Source organism: Gopherus flavomarginatus, chromosome 1 (assembly GCF_025201925.1).
Source record: "Gopherus flavomarginatus isolate rGopFla2 chromosome 1, rGopFla2.mat.asm, whole genome shotgun sequence".
Classification (NCBI taxonomy): Eukaryota; Metazoa; Chordata; order Testudines; family Testudinidae; genus Gopherus; species Gopherus flavomarginatus.
The window spans coordinates 261,283,923-261,307,361 of NC_066617.1; the positions used below are offsets into that span (position 1 = coordinate 261,283,923).

The 23,439-nt window shown below is 43.2% G+C and overlaps 1 protein-coding gene across 5 annotated transcripts in view; it reads right to left on the bottom strand.

Annotated features, from left to right (window-relative positions):
• ARHGEF7 (Rho guanine nucleotide exchange factor 7) overlaps positions 1-23,024 on the bottom strand; it is a 228,893-nt gene extending 205,869 nt beyond the window's left edge. The window contains exon 1 of one of the 5 annotated variants that reach the window (XM_050948141.1): positions 22,399-23,024. In XM_050948141.1, coding sequence (XP_050804098.1) covers positions 22,399-22,563 — 165 coding nt within the window. In that variant the 5' untranslated portion in view covers positions 22,564-23,024. The remainder of the gene's footprint in view (positions 1-22,398) is intronic. The other 4 variants (XM_050948175.1, XM_050948144.1, XM_050948154.1 and 1 more) reach the window with 4 other exon arrangements.
• Positions 23,025-23,439: the final 415 nt, after the last annotated feature.

The window sequence follows — 23,439 nt, forward strand, 5'->3', positions numbered from 1 at the left end:
CACAGCACCTCTGAAAGGTTGCCGACCCCTGTTCTATACCTACTGAAAATCAAAAATATAATTTAAAAACAAGAACATTTTCATAATGGACTGCACCACACTGATCAGGAACCCCGCAAGTAATTCTTTGGAAAAGGGAACAACTGTAGAAGAAAATGCCTGAAAAGGTTCATTAAGTTCATCCCTCTTGCATTAGTGGACTGTTTATTATACCTCCTAATTGTTTTGCTTAATTTACTTTTGGACAACTCTAACGACAGTGCCTCAAACTCCCTCAGTAAATTATTCCATCACCTAAATGAACACGTGGTTAAAATGTTTCCTAAAGTCTACCTTTCCCTTTTCTCTCCTATGTCTATGCTCTGTATTGTGCAATCTTAAATATTTTCTTCTCTGTGTTGTCTTTCAAGTATGTATAGCAAGATCATATCCCCCTGGGTCTTTTCTCTAAAATGTATACATATTAAATTCTCTTAATCTCTAGTCATAGTTTGTATCTTCTAATCCCTTTATCTAGGGTAACTATACGTTCCGTTTTGGCTGGGGCAGTCCCTTTTTTAAACCCAGTCCTGGCCATCCTGACTTTTTTTGGCAAAAGTGGGTATTTGTCCAGTTTGCTCTTGCCAAGTTGGCAAGTGGCTCAGGCCAGCCCTGCGTGGGGCTTGGGAAGCAGCTGAGGCCAGCCCTGCATGGGGGAGGGGAGGCTTGGACAAGTGGCTTGGGATAAACCTGTGCAGCAGGAGGAGAGGCTTGGGCTAGCCCCACACAGTATTCCATTTTCCCTTTGGGAAATATGGTCACCGTACCTTTATCATTTCTTACATCCTCCTCTAGATTGTCTCCATTTTATCAAGATCTCTTTTCATAATAAGGAACCCCCAAAACTATGCAAAGTGCAAAAATAAGAATGACACGTAACAAATCACTATAAATCCAAGTTTCTCTCATAAGAAACAAATTCCTTGTCCATCAAGTGATTCCTGTCTTGTGACTCAATCAGGATTATCTCTTTAACAAGCAATAATCCTTATTCCTAGGCTCTCAACTAGCTAAAAACAGGATTCAGGAGTTTTAAAAGGATAAATGGACACAAGTCAGATATTAGGAATGGTAACATACAAAAACCTGTAGGAGAACACTTCAACCTCCCTGGACACATAATAGCAGATGTGAAGGTAGCCATCCTGCAGCAAAAAAACTTCAGGACCAGACTTCAAAGAGAAACTGTTGAGCTCCAGTTCATCTGCAAATTTGACACCATCAGGTCAGGATTAAACAAAGACTGTGAATGGCTCGCCAACTACAAAACCAGTTTCTCCTCCCTTGGTTTTCATACTTCAACTGCTAGAAGAGGGCCTCATCCTCCCTGATGAACTAACCTCGTTATCTCCAGCCTGATTCTTGCCTGCATATTTATACCTGCCTCTGGAAATTTCCACTACATACATCTGACAAAGTGGGTATTCACCCATGAAAGCTTATGCTTCAATACATCTGTTAGTCTATAAGGTGCTACAGGACTCTTTGTCGCTTCTAACCCAGTGTAGCTGGCCCAGAAGTCACAGAAATTATCTCCTAGGTGGCTACAGTACCTGGTAACAGGACAAACAAAGAGTTCAAAAAGGATGCCATCAAATATGGTAGTATGTAGACAACTGCCAACCAAGACTTTGCAAAAATGGCAAAGGATTCCCTCCTCCTCCAGAAGTTTAAACATGGGTCATATGGCATTTTCAGAATGTTTTAGACTTGCCCAGATGTCTCATCCCTGTCAAAAACATGCACTTTTCTAGCTGACAACTGTGCTTCCCTCCAAAGAAGAAAGGCAGTTAAAAAACCCTGGCAATTCTTTAAAAAGGCAGTTCCTTTTCTCTCAAAAAAGGGAAGACATTTCAAAGCCCTGCTTTACTGTTTGTCAGATCAATGGCACAAACATAGATTCAATTTTCTCAGCTGCATGGACAAAACTACCTTTGCATCTGCCAGGAAATGAAAGCATCTGGGCAAATGATCAGAGATTCACAGACAAGAGTAAAGAGCCTAAAAATAGAAGCAACAACACCCAGTTATTACTCAGGGAATTCTTAAAATTGTGTGAAGATCCTTGCAATCTTCTTCAACAAATGGCTTAGAAACAGTGTGACACAAGGAATAAACTCAGAGAACTGTGGATATAATTTCAAAACGCATCCCTTACAAGAAGCTATAGGAAACCTGGAAACTTTACCGCTCACACTCAGAAGTAGTCTTGTCCATGGATTATTTAAAACATGGTTAGGAAACAGTAGAAATAAACAGCCAATTCTCAAGGTGAAAGGAGGCCAACAATGGGCTGCCTTACCAATCACTAAGAAAGATGTTGTTCAGTTACATTTGCTAATTATCTAGAAGATAGGAGGCATAACAGAAACAGCAAAATAGGTTCATGACCCAAAATTATTTATCTTAATAAAGAATAAATACTGTGCACACCTAGTCTGAGAAAAAAACATATTTGTAATTCTGTTATCACATCCCCCGCTCCTTCCCCACTTTTGCCTATTGGATTATTCACATCTGTTATTAACCAAGGGACTATCTTTTCACTACATGTTGGTAGAACACCTACCAAATGGGGCCCCTGTTCCCTGAGTGGGGCTTGTAAGAATTACAGTAATACAAATAACAGAGAATAGTAATAATTAGAAACGACAGGAATGCCACAAGGATCTAACAAATATTTAAGTAGGAATTGGGGCGACACAAAGGAATTCAAAGAGATAAGTGCAAGATAAAATATGTAGCAGGTGCAGCAGGGACAATTTAAACCATACAATGGGTTCTGATTAAATGTTAATCGCTCAGAAATTATTATGGAGGACAGATGCACAGCACTGATCCAGAAGTGAACAAAAGTTTAGTATGAAAAAGATGGAGAGTAATGTGGTAAGTAATATAATACTACATGATATATATAAACGATACATATTCACCTTAAACTGAATATTACATTCAGTTTGGTGAATCTCCATTTATGCTCTTCAGACAAAAAAACTCATCTAAAAGTACACAAAAGAGATAGATCATATCCAAAGTAGGCACAGTACAGCTTCCATGCATGAAGAGATTGAACACATTACAATTATTTAATTTGGAAGATAGAACAGTAAGGGAAGCTGTGGCATAGGTGTAGAAGACCATTATAGTTACAAAATGGAAAGAAAGCACTCTCAGTTTAGTGAACGAACATTAGAAATTGCAATTAACATCTTTCTGAAGACCCACTTCTTACTTCTGCTCTACCTATGAAGAACCAAGTAAGACATATACTTATTTCATTTATTTATCTTATGAGCAAACTGCTTATTTATAAGGCTGTCGATTAATCACAGTTAACTCACGTGATTAACAAAAAAAATTAATCGTGATTAATCACAGTTTTAATCACACTGTTAAACGACAGAATACCAATTGAAATTTATTAAATATTTTAGATGTTTTTCTACATTTTCAAATATATTGATTTCAATTATAACACAGAATACAAAGTGTACAGGACTTACTTTATATTATTATTTTTTATTACAAATATTCACACTAAAAATGATTAACAAAAGAAACAGTGTTTTTCAATTCACCTCATACAAGTAGTGTAGTGCAATCTCTTTATCATGATAGTGCAACTTACAAATATAGATTTTTTTTGTTATATAACTGCACTCAAAAACAAAACAATGTAAAACTTTAGAGCTTACAAGTCCACTCAGTCCTACTTCTTGTTCAGCCAATCGCTAAAACAAACAAGCTTGTTTATATTTAAGGGAGATAATTCTGCCCACTTCTTATTTACAGTGTCACCAAAAAGTGAAAACAGGCATTCGCATGGAACTTTTGTGACTGGCATTGCAAGGTATTTATGTGCCAGATATGCCAAACACTCATATGCCCTTTCATGATTTGGCCATCATTCCACAGGACATGCTTCCATGCTGATGATGGATTCTGCTTGATAACGATCCAAAGCAGTGAAGACTGACACATGTTAATTCACTCTTCTGAAAATGAAGCCTGCCACCCCGGGTATGAGCTGCCTGCTGCCCTTAGTAAGCCACCTTTTTCCCCGGATGGGAGGAAGTTTGTGGCCAAAGACTGTTATGTGACTCCCATGAGGAAGGGGAGCACAGCAAAAAAACGTTTGGGACGGTAAGCTCTGCAGGAACTCTTGTAGCTGTATTATCCTCCTGCCTGCTCCTGTGTCCGTGTTCTGCAGGGATCAGTGCTTATGAATCTACACAGTGGCAGATTCTCCAGCATGGCACCCCCAGGCTTTCCTAATCCTCCAGTGACTGCTGCACAGGGTCATGTAGGGAGCACTCCATAGAGCTGAGATGGAGAGACACTCTCCACAACCAGGGAGGAGGAAGCTGCACCTGCTTCTTGGTAGGTTTCAGAAAAGAATTAGACTCTTGCAGTATAGTAATAATAATAGCATCTGCAGCTACAGTTAAAGTGCCAGATCCTCGGCTGTTGTAAATCAGCAACATACAGCACCTGAAGATCTGGTCCAAAAACATACAGCACCTGAAGATCTGGTCTCATTCACTGAAATGAGAGTGCTTTCTTTCCATTTTGTAACTTCCATTGACTTCAATAGGCTTTGAATCAGCCCTTCTATATGTAACTAATTTTTAAAAATGTAGGTTGGGGTTTTCAATGGGGTACAAGATAGTTACGCACCCACCTTCCACTGACTTTTCACAAGAATTGGGCACCAAACTCCTTTAGGCTCCTTTGAAAAATCCCAGCCTAATTCATTCATTTTTACAAATAATGTACTTAACAATTAGTTCTCTTTTCAAATGCAGCATCTTACCACATCTTATGGATAAAACTATATTGCATCGGTGGTGCTATAGTTCTTTAGTACTGATTTTAAGTGACCTGGAAAGTATATAAGAACATGTGTGTACACAGAGTTTGTAGAGATAATATGCATAACAGACACGCAGCAATGGCTGTGTGCTGCATACTTCCATTTCTGTATGGGAAAGCTCTGAAAACGTAGGCTCAAGCACAGCCAGTGTAGATAGCGAAAAACTAAGTTATAATAGCATTAGTAAATTAGGGATAGACACTACCATTTCACTAAAAACTCCAATGCACTTCTGTACCAGCCTTAAAAGATTGATTCTATGGGGCTTGCACAGAAATTGGACCCGCTTTTAATTTAATCTGATGCAAGCAAATTATGCTTTAAGACTAACACAGCAACTTGAACTCACTTTGTTAATTTGCACCCATGCTAACATTAATCAATATTCAGAAAAAACACTATATACTGTGCATTAAGTAAAATACTGTGTTTCAATACCTGCTTCACAGCCTGATCCAAATCCCACTGCAGTCAATGGAAAGTCTCCATCTGACTTTAGTGGACTTTGGTTCAAGCCCTTAAACACAACAGAATGAACTAAAGATTCCATGACAGCTTTAGCTAATAACATACTTGTTTTCAAGTACACAGAAGGACATTCAAAGAATGTTATTTAAGTTGCAAAGTCAAGCTCTTGAAAGTTAGGAAATGTAACATTTACAGTTGCCCATGCAACTTTAATCCTGCCCCCTTGTGGTTCCATCCTGTGTACTGAGGCAGGAGTCCTGTGAAAAAATTAGTATGTGATTGTATAATTAATGACTGTATTTTAATGCCTACACCCAAGGCAGTCAAATTAAGGTTGTTCTGGCAACGTTTATCCTTTGCATTTCTTAATTTTCAAATGTTTGACTCTGCAGCCTAAATAACTTTTACATTGTAATTTTCTAAGTGTATGGATTTTTTATTTTGTACAGCTGTCAGAAACTCTCACCCTGAATCATCAGCAGGGTTTGAACCATAACATCTGTCAGCATTACAGCTACTACTTGAGCTACAAGGACTAACATTAGCTGCCAGCTGATTAAGGTTTATTTTTCCAGAGCTGGCACGTGAGGAGAGAAGTTGATGGGTTCCTGCTTCAGCGAGTGGTTGAAAGGAACCCAGCCTGTCTCTCCCAGACCAGGAGTTGAGGGCGCTCCTACCCCCTGTGGTGCCTCCCTGGAGGAGCACTGGAGCCATGACCTAGGCATTGGGGTTTATTGAGCAGGAAAGCCCAGCCTAGTTATCTTCCCTGCCTGCACCTCTCCTTCCACTAGGAGCACTCTGTTATTCTCTCTACAGTGTGTACTGCTGCTTTTGTGATGGCATGAGCCCAGCCTCAGAATGTTCAATGATTTAGGCAGGCTGACAACATTTTCCTGAGGAACGGAAGGAGAGAAGGGAAATGGCAACTGTTAATATTTTATATCTCAGCCAAATCTGAATGGAATTTCACAGGTCAAAGAAAAGGCACTTCTGTAGCCTGGGGCGATTCACTCTGATGAACAGTGAAAAATTGGAAAGAGTCCAGTGGAGGGCAACAAAAATGATTACGGGGCTGGAGCACATGATTTATGAGGAGAGGCTGCGTGAACTGGGATTATTTAGTCTGCAGAAGAGAAGAATGAGGGGGGATTTGATAGCTGCTTTCAACTACATGAAAGGGGGTTCCAAAGAGGATGGATCTAGACTGTTCTCAGTTGTACGTGCTGACAGAACAAGGAGTAATGGTCTCAAGTTGCAGTGGGGGAGGTTTAGGTTGGAAATTAGGAAAAACTTTTTCACTAGGAGGGTGGTGAAGCACTGGGTTACCTAGGGAGGTGGTGGAATCTCCTTCCTTAGCGGTTTTTAAGGTCAGGCTTGATAAAGCCCTGGCTGGGATGATTTAGTTGGGGATTGGTCCTGCTTTGAGCAGGGGGTTGGACTAGATGACCTCCCGAGGTCCCTTCCAACCCTGATATTCTATGATCAAAGGTCTACGGCAAACACTGAAGATGTGAGAACTTCTAAAAGAAAAGGTAATAAGACCCCTCTATGATGTAAAGTGTTACACAACATAAATATAGGGGCCCTGCCAGTTTCCCCCATCATTATTTTAACACCTTGTAGGTTGTATTTACTGCCTCATTGTTACTTTGCGACATAACTTCCATTCAAATGAATTCCTATTTCCTCCCCTCAGAAACTTGAAAGTAAGGACTGTTTATTGTAATGGAAATATTTTATACAAACATGTTAGTGGATATCTCTGGCTTTGGGGTCAAAAATAAGATTAGCATAACTGGTATGTTCTGTGATTCTTGATCAGTGATATTTGCTGCAAAATTTGAAATTTTGAAAGAAGCAGCAAAATTCAACATTTTGGATGCAGAATTCTCCATTTTGCAGCAGGCAGGCACCCCACGTTTTGTTTTCCTTCTCCATATCCCAGCCTGCCCGCAGTTGCCTCTTTGTCTCCACGTTTCCTTAAAAGGAAGAGCTATTTGGATTATTAACCTATGCTCCCACTCTGCTGGCCTTAAAAGGGTAGCCAGGAGGAAAAGGAGATTTCTTTCCAATCTTTGCAGCCATTAGCCTGTCCAGAGCAGGACAGATCCAGCATATCACACAGGTTGCTCTGAAGAGCATGGGGCACTGGAACCACCACTGTACTTCTCCAACAAGGTCTGGAGGGAACTATACACTGTTCCATGGAGCCAAGCTTGGATCTTGTTAGTGAGGCCAGAATTGCCAAATTTGACCAGGAGCTAGGGAACAGAGCTCCCAAGGGTGCCAGCTGGAGTCCATTTCTAACTGGTTGCCAACTCTCATGATTTTATCACAAGCCTCGTGATATTTTGTGTTTTTCTTAAAGCCTCTGCTTCAGAACCAAGTGGCTGCATGAAAATCTCAACTTTAATTTTTTGAAAAAGTCATTTTTTGGAGGAAAGCTTGAAAAATGTGACCCCAACAGGCTCAAAAGCCAGAAAGTAAATAAAAAGAACCCAAACTGTATTATTTTTGAAAATCTCAATTTTAAGTCATTCTCATGAGTTCTTTAGCTTGATTTTTGAACGTCTGGCATCTGCACACCGCCAATGAGTCAAGGAGTCAGGACTGTAGGCTGGTTTAGGGAGGCAGGTAGCTGATACTGGCTCAAAGCTCCCTCCTTTCCTCCCACAGATGGAGGATGTTCTGAGTTTGAGCTGGGTAACACTGGGGCAACTGAGAACCCAAGAGCTAAGGAGAGAGGATCCCATCTGCCCTCCTGGCAGGGAGAGGAAACGGCTGAACCAGGCCTGTCTGGAAAGCCCTGTGGCAACCAGGGTCCAGGGAAGCAATATGAATGAGAACAATACCAATAAAATAATTTGTCTCACAGCACAGGCAACAACTTCCTCCTTTCCCTGGGGGTGCTCAACCTCCAGTCCCACCCCCACTCTACCCCTTCCCCCAAGGCACCGCCTCTGCTCTGCCTTCTCCTGCTCCCACCCAGTTCCACCCCTTTCCCAGAGCGTGCCCTGTTCCTGCTCCTCCCCACCCAGCATCTCCTGCATGCCGTGGAACAGCTGATCGCAGCCAAGCGGAGGCGCTGGGTATGGCAGGGGAGGAGTTGATCAGCAGGTCCGGCAGCAGATGGGAGGTGCTGGTGATGGGGAGGGGAAGCTGGCTACTGGTGGGTGCAAAGCACCCACTAATTTTTTTTCTGTGGTGTTCCAGGGCTGGAGCACCTAAGGGGTATTTGTCACAAAAGTATTTTCCTCACTCAGTATTTTCATTGTTTGGGGAGGTGGGTTTCTCCATGACTCCTCAGTCCTCAGCAGCCCTGATGTTACCCAAGAGCCACACCCACCCTTCTTGACAAGACCCATTTTTCAAAGAAGAGCCACCAAAGCTCCCTTCTTCTCTGGCACACATACAGTGCTTCCTTGGCTGACGGCACAGTTGCCTAAGTCCGGGGAACCATGGGGACGAGTCACTGTGGAAATGGCAATGTACCACCCCTCTATCTGTGTCTGCTAGAGTCTCATCCCCTCTAGCAGCAGGGATGAAGGGGACAAAGGGGCCTTAAATGTGTTATGAATGAATCCTTAACAGCACCAAGCTGTCATTTTTGTTAGCCTTTGGAGCAGCTGTAAAACACAGGCAATAAAATACGTTCTCTGAGTAAATTATGTGGGCCACATTCTGGCCAATGCAGGGAAATTGGTAACCAGCCCTCAAAATATAGCAAAAGCAGAGCTAATCTGCACAGGGAATCCTGGTGCACATTATTCCTGCCAGAAGCACAGATAACCTCCTTGGGAGGCTAGTAAGTAAGGGACTATTGCCAGGAGAGAGACCATATGTGCATAAATACACAAACATGTCTCCTGTCCCCTAGGTCCAGCCCTGCTATGTCTCTCAACTACTGTGATGAGGGCCTGCAAACTGTTTCTCTCTGGATTTCAACAGGGGGGAACAGAACATCCTTTTGGTGCTAATCTGCATGGTACAGCCCTCAGGTGGGGATACTCTGATTCCCCGATTGATGTCACAGGGACCAACCTGCTTCACTGTCTGTGCCCCCACAATCTGCTCTCAGCTAGCACTATAAATGCACACTATGTTCAACGCTGCCAGGCTTCCCCACCAAAAATGCCATTGCTTTCTAACTCAGTACACCTCCAAATGCCATTCTCTTCTGATTCCTAACCACCTTCTCTTTCTTCCTCCCAAAGCCTCAAAACACTAGACTCTGTCTTCAGACTTGCATAACTGATAGAAAAATGTGGCCCCAAGAATTCAGTGTGAAGTCAGAGACAAATGATCGTTACCGGTTTCAAACATCGTTCTCATTTTGCCAATCACCGTAGCTGCCTGCAAGCAGAACAGTTAAGGGAAAGCAGGTGCGCATGAATGCTTGGGCTCCCTTTGTGGGAAGTGATTGTGCATAAATGTTTGTGCTCCTATTCAATGTACATCCAGCGCTGCATTTGTTTTCTGTGGGTCATTAGCAAATTAAATTATTTTTGTTCCAAAATTAAAACTCAAGACATTTATTTAGGCCAGAGACCTCACTCCTAAAGGGATTAAGAGAACTCAAATGTATTTGCCCCCTCAATCCTGATATTATCCCTTTAAATAACCAGATTAATTTTACTTTGGTGTCCGAGCTTTCCCATGTAGAAAATAAATTCTTATGAGTATAAATTTCCCTCGAGTCTCAACCAGCAAAAAAGTGGCTCTCTATTCTTCCTAAACCAGACTCTGCTCTTCCCACCACCATACTTCTTCCTTGATGCAGGAACAGAAGGGGAAAGTGGCAAAGTGGCTTTAAGTCAGCATTGCACTCCTGTATTCTGGTCCTGCCTCCTACATAAATCAGAGCAGCTTCAGGGTTGCTATAACTTACACTCAACTTCAGGAACTCACTAGGGTCTGATCCACAGATAACAGCCAAAGCCTGCTAGGCTTCAGCCATACCCCTTCTCTCCCCAGCATGCCTCCTATTCAGAGGGCTTCAAAGAGCCATCCCACCTGTGAAACCCCATTACACAGAATCACAGAAATGTAGGTCTAGAGGGGACCTCGACAGGTCATCTAGTCCAGTCCCCTTCACTGAGACAGAACTAAATATTATCTAGACCAGGGGTCGGCAACCTTTCAGAAGTGCTGTGCCGAGTCTTCATTTATTCACTCTAATTTAAGGTTTTGCATGCCAGTAATACATTTTAATGTTTTTAGAAGGTCTCTTTAAAAAAATAAAATATATATGGAGATATGCCTATATCTCATAGAACTGGAAGGGATCCTGAAATGTTATTGAGTCCAGCCCCCTGCCTTCACTAGTAGGACCAGCTACTGATTTTTGCCCTAGATCCCTAAGGAGCTCCCTCAAGGATTGAGCTCATAACCCTAAGTTTAACAGGCCAATGCTCAAACCACTGAGCTATCCCTCTGCCCATTATATATATGTCTATAATATATAATGAAACACTTGTATGTAAAGTAAATAAGGTTTTTTTAAATGTTTAAGAAGCTTCATTTAAAATTAAATTAAAATGCAGAGCCCCCTGGACCAGTGACCAGTTCCTGGGCAGTGTGAATGCCACTGAAAATCAACTCGCGTGCCGCCTTCGGCACTTATGCCATAGGTTGCCTGCCCCTGATCTAGACCATCCCTGACAGGTGTTTGTCTAACCTGTTCTTAAAATCCTCCAGTGACAGAGATTCCACAACTTCCCTAGGTAATTTGTACCAGTGATCAATTACCTTTGCAGTTAGGAAGTTTTTCTTAATGTCTAACCTAAATCTCCCTTGCTGCAATTTAAGACCGTTATTTCTTGTCCTGTCCTCGGTAGATATAGAGAACAATTTATTGCTTTCTTCTTATTATAACAAATGTTTATGTACTCGAAGACTGTTTTCATGTCCCCATCTCAGTCATCTCTTCTCCACGCTAAACAAACCCAATTTTTTCAACCTTTCCTCATATGTCATGTTTTCTAGACCTTTAATCATTTTTGTTACTCTCCTCTGGACTTTCTCCAGTTTATCCACATCTTTTTCAAAGTGTGGTGCCCAAAACAGGACACAGTACTGCAGGTGAGGTCTTATCAGTGCTGAGTAGAATGGAAGTATTACCTCCCATGTCTTTATTACAACACTAATACAAATCAAAATTATGTTCACTTTTTCTTTGCAACAGTACTACATCATTGGCTCATATTTAATTTGTTATCCACTATACCGCCCAGACCTTTTTCTGCAGCACTCCTTCCTAAACAGTCATTTCCTATTCTGTATTTGTGCAATTTACTTTCCTTCCCAAGTAAAGTACTTTGTGTTTGTCCTTACTGAATTTCATCCTATTTATTTCAGACCATTTCTCCAGCTTGTCAAGATCATTTTGAATTCTAATCCTGTCCTCCAAATGCTTGTAAACACTCCCAGCTTGGTAATGTCCACAGACTTTGTAAGTGTATTCTCTATGCCAACATCCAGACACAAGACATATCCCTGAGGGATTCTACTCAATATACCCTTCAAGCGTGACTGTGAACCATTGATAATAACTACTCTCTGAGTACAATTTTCAAATCAGTTGTGCATCTACCTTATAGTAGGCTCGTCTAGACTATATTTCTCTAGCTGGCTTATGTGAGACAGTCTCAAAAGCCTTACTAAAGTAGAGATATACCACATCCACGGCTTCTCACTGTCTTCTTTACCCTGTCAATGAAGGATATTAGGTTGGTTTCACAAGATTTCTTCTTGACAAATCCATGTTGACTGTTATTTATCAATTTATTATCTTCTAGATGATTACAAATTTGATTGTTTATTTGCTCTTTTATCTTTCCGGATACCAAAGTTAGACTGGTCTATAATACCCTGGGTTGTCCTTATTCCCTTTTTTATAGGTAGGGTACTGTATTTGCCCTCTTCCAGTCCTTTGTGGTCTCCCCTGTCCTCCACGAGTTCTCAGAGATCCTCGCTAATGGCTCAGAGATCGCCTCTTCAGCCAATTCCTTAACTATTCTAGGATATATTTCTTCAGGCCCTGGCAACTTGAAGATATCTAATTTGTCTAAGTAATTCTTAACTTGTTCTTTCCCTATTTTTGCTTCATATCCTACCCCATTTATATTGATGTTCACTATGTTAGTTTTCCTATCACTGCCAACCTTTTTGATGAAAACTGAAACAAAAAAGGAATTTAACACTTCGGCCATTGCTGTGTTTTCTATTATTGTCTTTCCCTCCTCGTTGAGTAATGGCCCTACTCTGTCTTGGTCTTCCTCTTGCTTCTAATGTATTTGTAAAATATTTCTTGTTACCCTTTATGTCCCTAACTAGTTTAATCATGTTTTGTACTTTGGCCTTTTTAAATTTTGCCCCTACATGCTTTTGGTGTTGGGGTTTTTTAATACTCATCCTTTGAAATTTGACCTAGTTTCCACTTTTTTGCATGACATTTTGAGTTTCAAAGTTTGCTGAAGAACTCCTGGTTAAGCCGGGGTGGTCTCTTGCCATACTTTCTATCTTTCCTATGCACTGGGATAGTTTGCTCTTGTACCCTTAATGTTTCTTTAAAAAAAGTCAACTCTTCTGAACTCTTTTTTCCCTTAGACTTGCTTCATGGGCTCTCAATGACCAATTCTCTGAATTTGCTAAAGCCTTCCTTCCTGAAGTCTTTTGTCTTTATTCTGCTGTTTTCCCTCCTTCCATTCCTTAGAATTATGAACTTAGCATTTCAAGATCATTTTCACACAAGTTGCCTTGCACCTTCAAATTCTCAACCAATTCCTCTCTATTTGTCAGAATCAAATCTAGAACAGCCTCTCTACCTTTTGTAATAAAAAGTTGTCTCCAATGTGTTCCAAGAACTTGTTGGATAAGTTGTGCCCTTCTGTATTATTTTCCCAACAGATGTTTGGGTAGTTGAAGTCCCCCATCAACACCAAGTCCTGTGCTTTGGATGATTCTGTTAGTTGTGGAGGAGCACAATAAAGGTGCCAGATCACAATGAGAAATCCCTACGTCTTTTCCTCAACATGGCAGTTAGCTGAATAAGAGTCTCTTTAGAATAATGCTCTTTATAAATAGGGACATCAAACTACAAGCAAAAGTACAACACAACTTAGTGGAGTATGTCAAGGAAAAAAAAACAGGAGTACTTGTGGCACCTAAGTCTCTAAGGTGCCACAAGTACTCCTGTTCTTTTTGCGGATACAGACTAACATGGCTGCTACTCTGAAATGACAAGGAAGGTTCCCACTCTAGTTTTAATCCCTATATACAGTATCAAACGTGGGTCAGCTGGTCTAAGATAGAGCAACTTATTTAGAAAATGTTTCCTATAATGAAAGGCATCTCCACTGCAACTTTTATGAATAGTTCCTCCGTCCCACTCTCATCGTAATTCTAATTTAAAACACGTGGTTGAAATGCTGTAATTTGAAGCCATGGCTTTTCAGTCAAACAATTTCTAACGTTGATGGTGATACATGCGATAAGGTCCCTACTCTTTAAAAGAGAACAGCTCCCCAATATAAACATATGTGCTCTAAAAAGCTTGTAACAATTTTCTTTTAAGAACTGTTTTTTCTTTCGTTCATTTCTCATATTCAAGTCAAAGTTTTCAGCAGAACCAGCATGCTAAAATTTCTGTTCAGCATTAACGTGTTTTATTCTGAAATGCAGAGAGTAATATGATCTCACATGACTGCCTAAAAATAAGAGACACCATCTACAGTAACAATGCTTTCCTAATTTTTTTCATTTTACACATCTTGAAATCTAGTAAGTTTAGAATCTTCTTGTATTGAAGAGCGAATACAGTTTTAATGTGAAAATAATTTAACTACAGCTTTCTGAAAGGAACCTCTCCTTATTATTCTGTGTATGAGGTAGTGTATTTACTGTAGACAAAAAGGTCAGGCCATCTAGTATCAAAATCCATTGACTTATTTCTCTGCTTAAGACAAACCTGTTCTTTGAGATTTTTGCCTTTTAATGGGCACACTGCCTTTGTTTATTATACTTCTGTTTTCACTAATTTTTATTATGGTGCCCAAAGGCCTTAAAAGCAGGGCATTAAAAAGTATTAATACTGTTATATGTAATTTCCTCCTCAATCCCTCTCCCCAGACAGATGTCTTCTAAACACATACTATTTTCTAACAGCATTTTCTAAAAAGCAGCTGATTGACAAACATTCTATTTAGATCCTCTCCTGCTGATCTGTCATGTATTTTCTGTATGTCCCATCTGTTTTTAATTACTTGGGGTATTTGCATGAAAATGAGGTCTGTTCATATTGTTTATGCCTAGTGAGTCACAATCCTAACTCTTTGGGGAAGTGAAAGAGTCGTAGGCCTTGTCTCCACAATAGAATTTTGTTAATGCGAGTTAAGCTGACAATCAAAAACCGGTATAATTATATCATTTGTGCATGTTCACGCAACGCTTATTCTGTCAACAGAGCATGCCCACAATTGGTGCTCTAGCACTGACAGAGAGAGCAGTGCACTGTGGGTATTTATCCCACTGCGCTACTCACCACCTTCTGTAGCTAGGAGCTGTGGGAAGGAAGAATGGATTGCAATGCATCATGGGTGAGGGCTCAATGTCCTATGATGCAGTTTTTTTCCATCCCATGATTCCCTGGGCTTCTGACTGTGTTTCACAGCATTTTTCAACAGCTCCGGTTTACTGTGCGCCCACCTTCTCTTTCTAAAAGGATGGATCCTGCACTGCTCTCTACTATTGTAGTCCCTGTTATGAAAACATCACAGTTGGTCCTGCAGTATATCATGAGGACCAAATCTGCTTGACCTGCTGTGTGCCATGGAAAGAAACAACACCAGATTACTTTTGGCATTCACGGAGAAGCTGCACACAGTGGACCATCACTTTTGGGCTCAGGAAACAAGCACTGAGTGGTGGGATCGCATCATTAGGCAGGTCTGGGATGACGAGCAGTGGCTGAAGAACTTTCAGATGCAGAAATCCATCTTCCTGGAACTGTGTGCTGTGCTCGCCCTTGCACTGCAGTGTAAGGAAACCAAAATGAGAGCTGCCTTCTTGGTGGAGAAGCGTGTGGCGATCACTGGGGGAAGCTGGCAACTCCAGACTGCTACTGGTCGATCACAAATCAGTTTGGAGTTGGGTAGTCCACCGCTGGGGCTGCATTAAGGCAAGTGTGAAGGGCCATTAATTACATCCTGCTATGAAGGACCCTGGCTCTTGGCAATTTGCATGAAATAGTGGATGGCTTTGCAGAAATGGGTTTCCACCAACTGCAGAGGGGCAACAGATGGCACATACATTCCAATTTTGACACCAGACCACCTTGCGACGGAGTACATCAATAGGAATGGGTACTTCTCTATAGTGTTACAGGCGCTTGTTCATCATCGTGGGCGTTTCACTGACATCAACGTGGGGTGGTCAGGGAAGGTGCATAATGCATGCATCTTCAGGAACACTGGCCTGTACAGGAAGCAGGGACTTTCTTTCCAGACCAGATGATTCCAGTGGGGATATTGAAATGCCCATGGTGATCCTGGGGTACCCAGCCTACTCCTTACTCCAGTGGCTCATGAAGCCTTACACAGGAAGCCTAGACAGCAGCAAGGAGTGCTTCAACAATAGGCTGAGCAGGTGCAGAATGACCATAGAATGTGCCTTTGGCAGATTAAAAGCATGCTAGCGCTGCCTTTATGGCAGATTAGACCTAAATGAGGAAAATATTCTCATGGGTCAAAGCAGCCTGCTGTGTGTTCCATGATACTTGTGAAGCTAAGGGGTAGAAGTTTCCTCCCAGGTAGAGCACAGAGGTGGATCACCTTGTGGCTAATTTTGAGCAGCCAGATATCAGGCCTATTAGAGGGACACAAGAGGGGTCTATCTGAATCAGGGAGCTTTTGAAGCACCATTCTGACAATCAGCTCCAGTAATAAGTCATTCCATACAGCACTCCTGCCATGCTCTGTTAACTTGCCACCTTGCATTAAAATTTTGATGATTCCTGACTGGGATTTTTACTCAGCAAATTATTAAATTGCCACTGTGTATTCATTCCAGCAACAACCACCGTGTTTTGGAGACAAATAAAGATTGGTTATCGTTCAGCGAGTTTGTTTTTATTAAATACCCATAAACAATACACACAAAAGTTTGGTGGGAAGGGAGATAACAATGAAGGGCAGTGTAGGCTTTCATAGCTGTGTGTAAGTCCCGATACCATTTTGGAAGCAGTCCGAAGAGGTGGAGTGACCAGGTACAAAGATGGGCCAGGAAGTTGCAAGGAATGTGTGGGAGGAGTTTGGGAAGGGCATGGAAAGCAGTTCTGTATCACCTGCAGGGGGGTCGAGCATGCATGAATTCTGCCTGCAGTGTGATTAGGGACTGTAACATCTCTGTTTGCTCCTCCATCACTTTTATCATCTGCTCCTGGTCCATTAAAATTCACTCCTGGCTCTCCTTTCTATCTTGCCTCTCTATTTTATCATTTTCCTTTAAACTCTCTCTCCACAACCTGCGTTCTTGTTCTTTGGCCTCTGAGGATTGGAACACCTCTCAAAAGAGGTACTCCTTGCACCTCCTTGGTTGCTTTCTTATCTAGCAGAGGTGCTCTGCCAGTGTGTAGAGGGTTCCACTGAAGTCCACATCTGCAGAAGCACAAGAAACAATAAACAGAAGCATGAATTTTAGTGCACGCACGGCATCAACTCATTAGAGTAAAATGCACCTTATAAAAATACGAATCAGTTTCTCACTGTCTCTTTTGGCAAGCACACAGCTCGGTGAACACCTTAAATATGGTGAGTTCAGCCCGGGTCAGTGGGGGCGGGCGCTCAAGATGGGGCAAAGGGTCTTGTTTTTTTAAGGGGATCACTGCAGGTGACTAGGGCCAATATTGTAAATTCTGCCACCATTTACCACAGGCAGCGGTCATAGAAGACGATATCTCATTCCTGAGGGTAAGGAAGGATGCAAGGGTGCATCTCTTGCATGAGTGTGGCTTCAGACCAGGTCCCTATGCTTCTCGCCTGTGTGCCACTTTGGTTACTATACAAGTGATTACTGACTGGCACAGGAAAATTTCCTACAATGGGGGAAGGAACAAAGCAGCTATGCCAAGGAACCTTCAACAGAGGATTGGCAAGTACCTCCAGGGAAGCTTCCTAGAGATCTCTCTGAAGGATTCCCGTGAAATCTCAGTGTGCATTAATACACTGTTCCACCGCACTGCAAAGCTGCCCAGGGGAACGTGAGGCACGTGCCAACACAGCTAGTCTTGTACATTTCTATCCCGTCACCCATTTCTAGCATATAATAAAGCAAAGGACAGCTCTGCTTCATATAACCAAGCAGCAACAACTCAAAAAGATCACTTACCAGATCTCCCCTCTCCTGCATCATGCACGCCAGAGACAGACTGCTGGAACTGGCTAGACCCCTCCAGAGTGGAAAAGAGTTCCTGACTCGCCGCCCCACTGGATGACACTGCCAGGTGCTCCACATCATCCTCCAACTTGACCTCCTCGTCCACCACTTCCTCATCGGAGTTGAGTCCACTGTCTCCAGCCCCACCAAACTATCCACAGGGCTCTTGGTGGTGGAGATGGGGTGGCCACCAAGGATGGCACCCATTCCTTATAGAAGCAGCAGATCTTTGGCCCAGCACCGAAGTGACGGTTTGACTCCCTTGCCGATTGGTACGCCTGCCTCAGCTCCTGTACCTTTGCACGACATTAATGTGTGTCCCAGTTGTAGCTCTTATCCAACATGCCACAAGAAATCTGACTGTATGTATCAAAGTTCCGACAGCTAAAGTGGAGCTGGGACTGCACAGCCTCTTCTCCCCACAGCGCTAGCAGATCTAACAACTCAGGTGTGCTCCAAGCGGGACAGCGTTTGCTGTGGGGAGCAGCCATGATCAGCTGGGAAGATGTGATGTGAACTGTCCGTGCCAACCAAACAGGAAGTGAAATTTCAAAAATCCCCTGGTCTTCAAAGGGGGAGGGGTGGATGCCTGTGTACCTGGGTGCAGGGCAGCGGAGTTTGAACTGCTGCCCAGAGTGGTCAGGATGGACATTATGGGACAACTCCAGGAGGCCATTTATAGCAACATAACCAAGCTCAGTGTCTACACTGAACCTTTGTCAATATAATTTGCCACAAAAAGCTTTATGTCTCTCATTAAGGTGGTTTTATTTTGTCGGCAAAGCAGGAGGGTTTTGTCAGTGGAAGGAGCATTGTAGTGTGTACACCTCCACTGTTTTGTCAATGAAAGCTTACTTTTGTTAACAAAACTCTGTAGTGTAGACAAGGCCTTAGTTTATGGGCCCAATCCTACATTTCTTGGGCCTCCAAAATGCCCATTTAAGTCAGTAGGCTTTTGGGTGCCAAGGAGTAAAGTACCAAGGCCCAGATTTGAAAAGAACTCTGCATGTGTCTCGAGTTATATTAATTACTCTTGGTAGTAGTAACAATGTTGCAAACAGAATGATAACACTAGGAGAACATGAACTCTTAAAAACAACTATTCTGTTTTCATGCAGATGGTTCTAGTAACAGAGAAACAAAATGAGAATTAGAGAAAATGGAGCCAATCCTACATTTCTTGTGCACCAAAACTCCTATTGCTAGCAATGTGTGATATGTGTTCGTAATTTAAACAGAATCTTTAAAATGCTGACATGGAGCATTAGCAAAGTTTTTTGAGTGTAGTTTTTTGGATATGCAAGTGCAGTTTGAATGAAAGTCATCCCTTCCCCTATAATGAATAAATTAATGGAATTTATTCAGGAAAGTATCTGAGGATTAGGGGGATACAATCCACACACACACCCAAAATGAGAAAACCACAGCTCCTGTATGGTAGCTATTCTAGTCAATGAACTGAAACAGTGTTTGCAACTGCTGTACAACCCCCTAGACCAGTGGTTTTCAACTTTTCATTTGCATACCCCTAACATTTTTTGAATGGAGGTGCGGACCCCTGTGGAAATCTTCGACATAGTCTCTGGACCCCCCATGGTTCGCGGACCACAGGTTGAAAACTACTGCCCTGGACAGTGGCTCCAAGCCACTAGATCTGTCAAAGTGTGGGTCCAATAGGCTCTTCCTGAGTCCCCTTAACAGAGACCTAGTCACAGCAAGTTCAGCACACAGGGAATGTGAATGGCCCTCTATGCAGTGGACCAAGTACTGTGCCTTACTGCACAACCCTACTACAGAGCTTAAGTGTCAGGGTGAGCCTTGAATGGACCCTCCATGGGTGAGTGAGTTTCATCCTGTCTGAAAAGTTGTGTGACTTTGCTGGTTCTAGTTACTCTGGCACCTGGTATAAAAATGGCAGATAGTCCATCATTTGCATGAACAATTCAATCCCCAATTCCTTAGCACTCGTGTAGAATTCATGCACTCTCTGAAGATACTGTTCTCATGCTCTCTTCCATTCCACTTTTTTAATTATTATTATTTATATTACAGTATCATCTAATGGCCCCAGTTAAATTCAGGGCCCCATTTTGCGAGGTTCTGTACATACATATAGTAAGAGATTGTCCCTGCACCAAGGAATCTAAAGCTTTGACCCAGCAAAGACTTACTCTGGGATTACGCACAGTGTGGAAAATTAAACCAGGGGTGAATCTCTGCAGCACTGGATCCTACACAGACAAGATACAGGGTGGGAGAAAGGAAGTACTATCCCCTCCATTTTACAGATGGGCAACTGAGGCACACAGCGATTAGCTCGCTGATGTGCTGTGACCATTGCTTATCACATTGCTCATATGCATCTCATTGATATTTTGTGCTTCAGCCCTCTGTATGTCACTTCCCCTTGTTGCCATGTCTCATCGTTAGATTGCATATTCTTTGGGTCAGGGACTAAATTTTTTTTTTTTTGGTTATGTGTTCGTACAGTGCCTAGCACAATGGGACCTAATTCCTGATTGGTGGCCCCTGGGCACCACTGCAATGACAATGCCAATAAAGAGTAATGGTAGTCTGTAATAGAGACAAGAATTGAACCCAGATATCTTCTATTTTAGTTCAGTGCCTTGACTACTAGACCATTCTGCCTCATTTATCATACTATATTTTAAAAAACAGGGGTTTCCCATTGGCCCACCAAACGCTCTTCAACATTCTTTTCCTCGGTATCTTGTATGGTATAAAGGCAAAGTTTGAACTTAAGTGCTGAGATATACATATATATATATATATCAAAGTCTGCATATGTGCTCTGTAGAAAAAATAATATATGTAGCACAGTGTCCATACAAACAATAATTCCTCTAATATTCTGAAGAAAAATTGGTAAATAAAGCCCCGATGTTTCAATCTGAACATTCCAAGTACTGTAGCCTCTTTTGGGCATGGAATAAATCCTCTCTATTTGGAATACTAGAGGAATTATTGTATATAAGTGTGCATGGAAGTTATTTCACACCATATATTTATATTTGTCACACAATGCAAAATAAAACTGTAATGCCATTTTTATGTCACTTTGAACAAAGTAGGATCTTCTGAGTGATAGGTAAACAATAAAAGGCCCAAACAATACAAAAACAAACAGTCCTCTTGAAAACTATTTCTAGTATTTAAAAACATTCCTCTAATGTTTACTGAGACTGGGTCACAGTGCATCCTGTGCTGTTTGAAACACTTTTTGTATTCCAGACATTATATGGACTGGTTTTGGAATGTCCTAAAGGAAGATTGAAATGGATACATCTGATCCTGTATACATTTCTCCTTCGCATACAGCTAGGATTTTAATACTGAGAGGCATTTTCTCTCCTATAAAATAATCTCACAAAAATTGTGAAACTCAAAACCCCCAAAAACCTATGTACTAACTCAGCTCACCATTTGAGCACACTTCTTGCCTCATCCACTCTCCCTGCTTATTATGTTTACCTCTACTTAGGCCCCAATCCTGCAATCGGGTGGATCTCTGTGCCTGCACAGAACCACTGGGGCTCCATTCAGGTGCACCCACAGGAAGGAAATCGGGGCTTCTGACTGTAAATTACACAGGACAAGGACTCTGTCTTCACAGCGCCTAGCACACTGCCAGTACTTCATAACCAATAATGACCATAGTGTATATTTAATATATCTTCTTTAGCATTTTCCTAAATAAACTCATGTCACGTGGTTCCCGCAGGACAATGTCTGATTGGGAACTTGTTTTTATCTGGCCATTTTAATACACCAGGACTGAGGCTAACACATTACAGCCACAAAAAATAACCTCATTCCTATCCACTGGGCAGAATCTCTTCTCCCTCGCACGGGGAGGGGTGATTCCACTGCTCTGGACTAGCCCGCTCCAGGCTCCTGTCCCTTTAAACGTGACCTACTAGAGTCCAGCCTTGCCTGCGCCCCCCTCCTCTGCCCCCAGCCCCAGGCAATGGCGCCTTCGCAGCGCTCCCCGCTGGAGGAGGTTGCCGTGCGGCGGGCTGGGGGAGGCGGCCGCATGCAGAGGGCACAGGCCGCCCGTTTCCTTTACCGCTGCCCGGGCTTTCAAGGGTGGGGTAAGGGGGGATCTTTGCACAAAGGAAAGCGCGTGAATCTAATCCCGGCTCGGTTCGCTCCCCGACAGGGGAATCAGGCCGGGGACGTGTCTTCTCGGGTTCATCAGCCCATGTGGCTGCGTGCAGCAAGCACCGCGCTCTCTCGGCTGGGGCGCTTAAGCTTTGCCCCACCCGGGCGCCCCTTTCCTCCCCACAGAGCAGGCGACGTTAGTGTCACAGGCTCGTTCTGCACATTGGGCTTTTGCAGTCACCGGCTCAGCTGCCTCGGGAGCCGGGGTGCATCTGACACCCTGCAGGGTGGATGCATTATTCAGCACCCGGTGCATTCTGAGCTGCGTGAGCCTAGATCCTGTGGGACTGTGCATGCTGCAGGGGGATGGGGTGTGTGTGTTCCTTCTCTGGTGCAAACACACGCCAAGGCTGGCTGGCTGGCTGGGTAGGGTGGGATTCAGGGGCAGAGGAACATGCACTTACTTTATCTATGGTGCCCGGGAGCAGGCGGTCCAGCAGCCGGCACAGCACCACCCCGTCTTTCAGAGACGATTGCAAAAACCCCTCGGGGTCCGAGATGGTCTTTTTGGGCGACTCCAGCACGCCCAGGGTGATCAGCCATGTAACGGTCTGCTCCGCGGAGTTCATGGCCGCTGCCGCTGCCGCGCGGAGGGTAAATCCCGGCGAGGGGGGAAGCAATCGCGCGCCGCAGGAGGCTGTATTTGGCCTGTGCCCCCCCTAGGATCCCCCACCCCTGGCTTGGGGGTTCACATTGAAGCAGCAGAGGCCGGGGCCGCCGCTCCCTCCTCCCTCGCCATGGAGCTGCTGCAGATGACGACTCGCTTTGCGAAATCCAGTGGGTCCAGTTTCTCTCTCTCTCGTGCGTTTTGGCAGCTTGTCAACTGCCTTTTCATTACATACACATGAACCTGCAGCGCCTCCTCCCCCCGCCGCGGCGGCTGCCTCCGCATGACATCACTGACAGCCGGAGGAGAAGAAAAGACGCGAGGCCCCTTCTCTGCACACAAACCTGCGGCGGAGCCCGCGCCCCTCCGGCGGGCATGGCTCGCTCAGGGCACAGCTGCTGCGGGCAGGTCTCCTTTGTAACACGCATCGAGCGCTGCTTGCACATATGTGGGGAGCCGCCGTCTCGCACAGCTTGGCATCTGCAGCACGCGGGATACAAATGCAAACGTCTGAGCTATTGTACAAATGCATCCTGCGTAGGTAATAGGGACTCTCTGTGTGTGTATTATATATAGTCACACATATTACATGGGGATGTATGTTCCCATGCACACAGTGGCAAAACATATGCATATTTATACACATCCCCAGTATCCACGATCAGATTTAGGCAGATTGTCTGGGAGACCATTTAAACCCTTCCCCCCTTCCCCAATATACATGGTGGCTAATAGTGGTAATGTTTATACTGGCATTTCACCTAGAGGTAAAGTGGATATTTGATCTTCAAATCGTGGCATCCGTCAGGATTTTTTAGCATTCAAATAAGTATGTGCG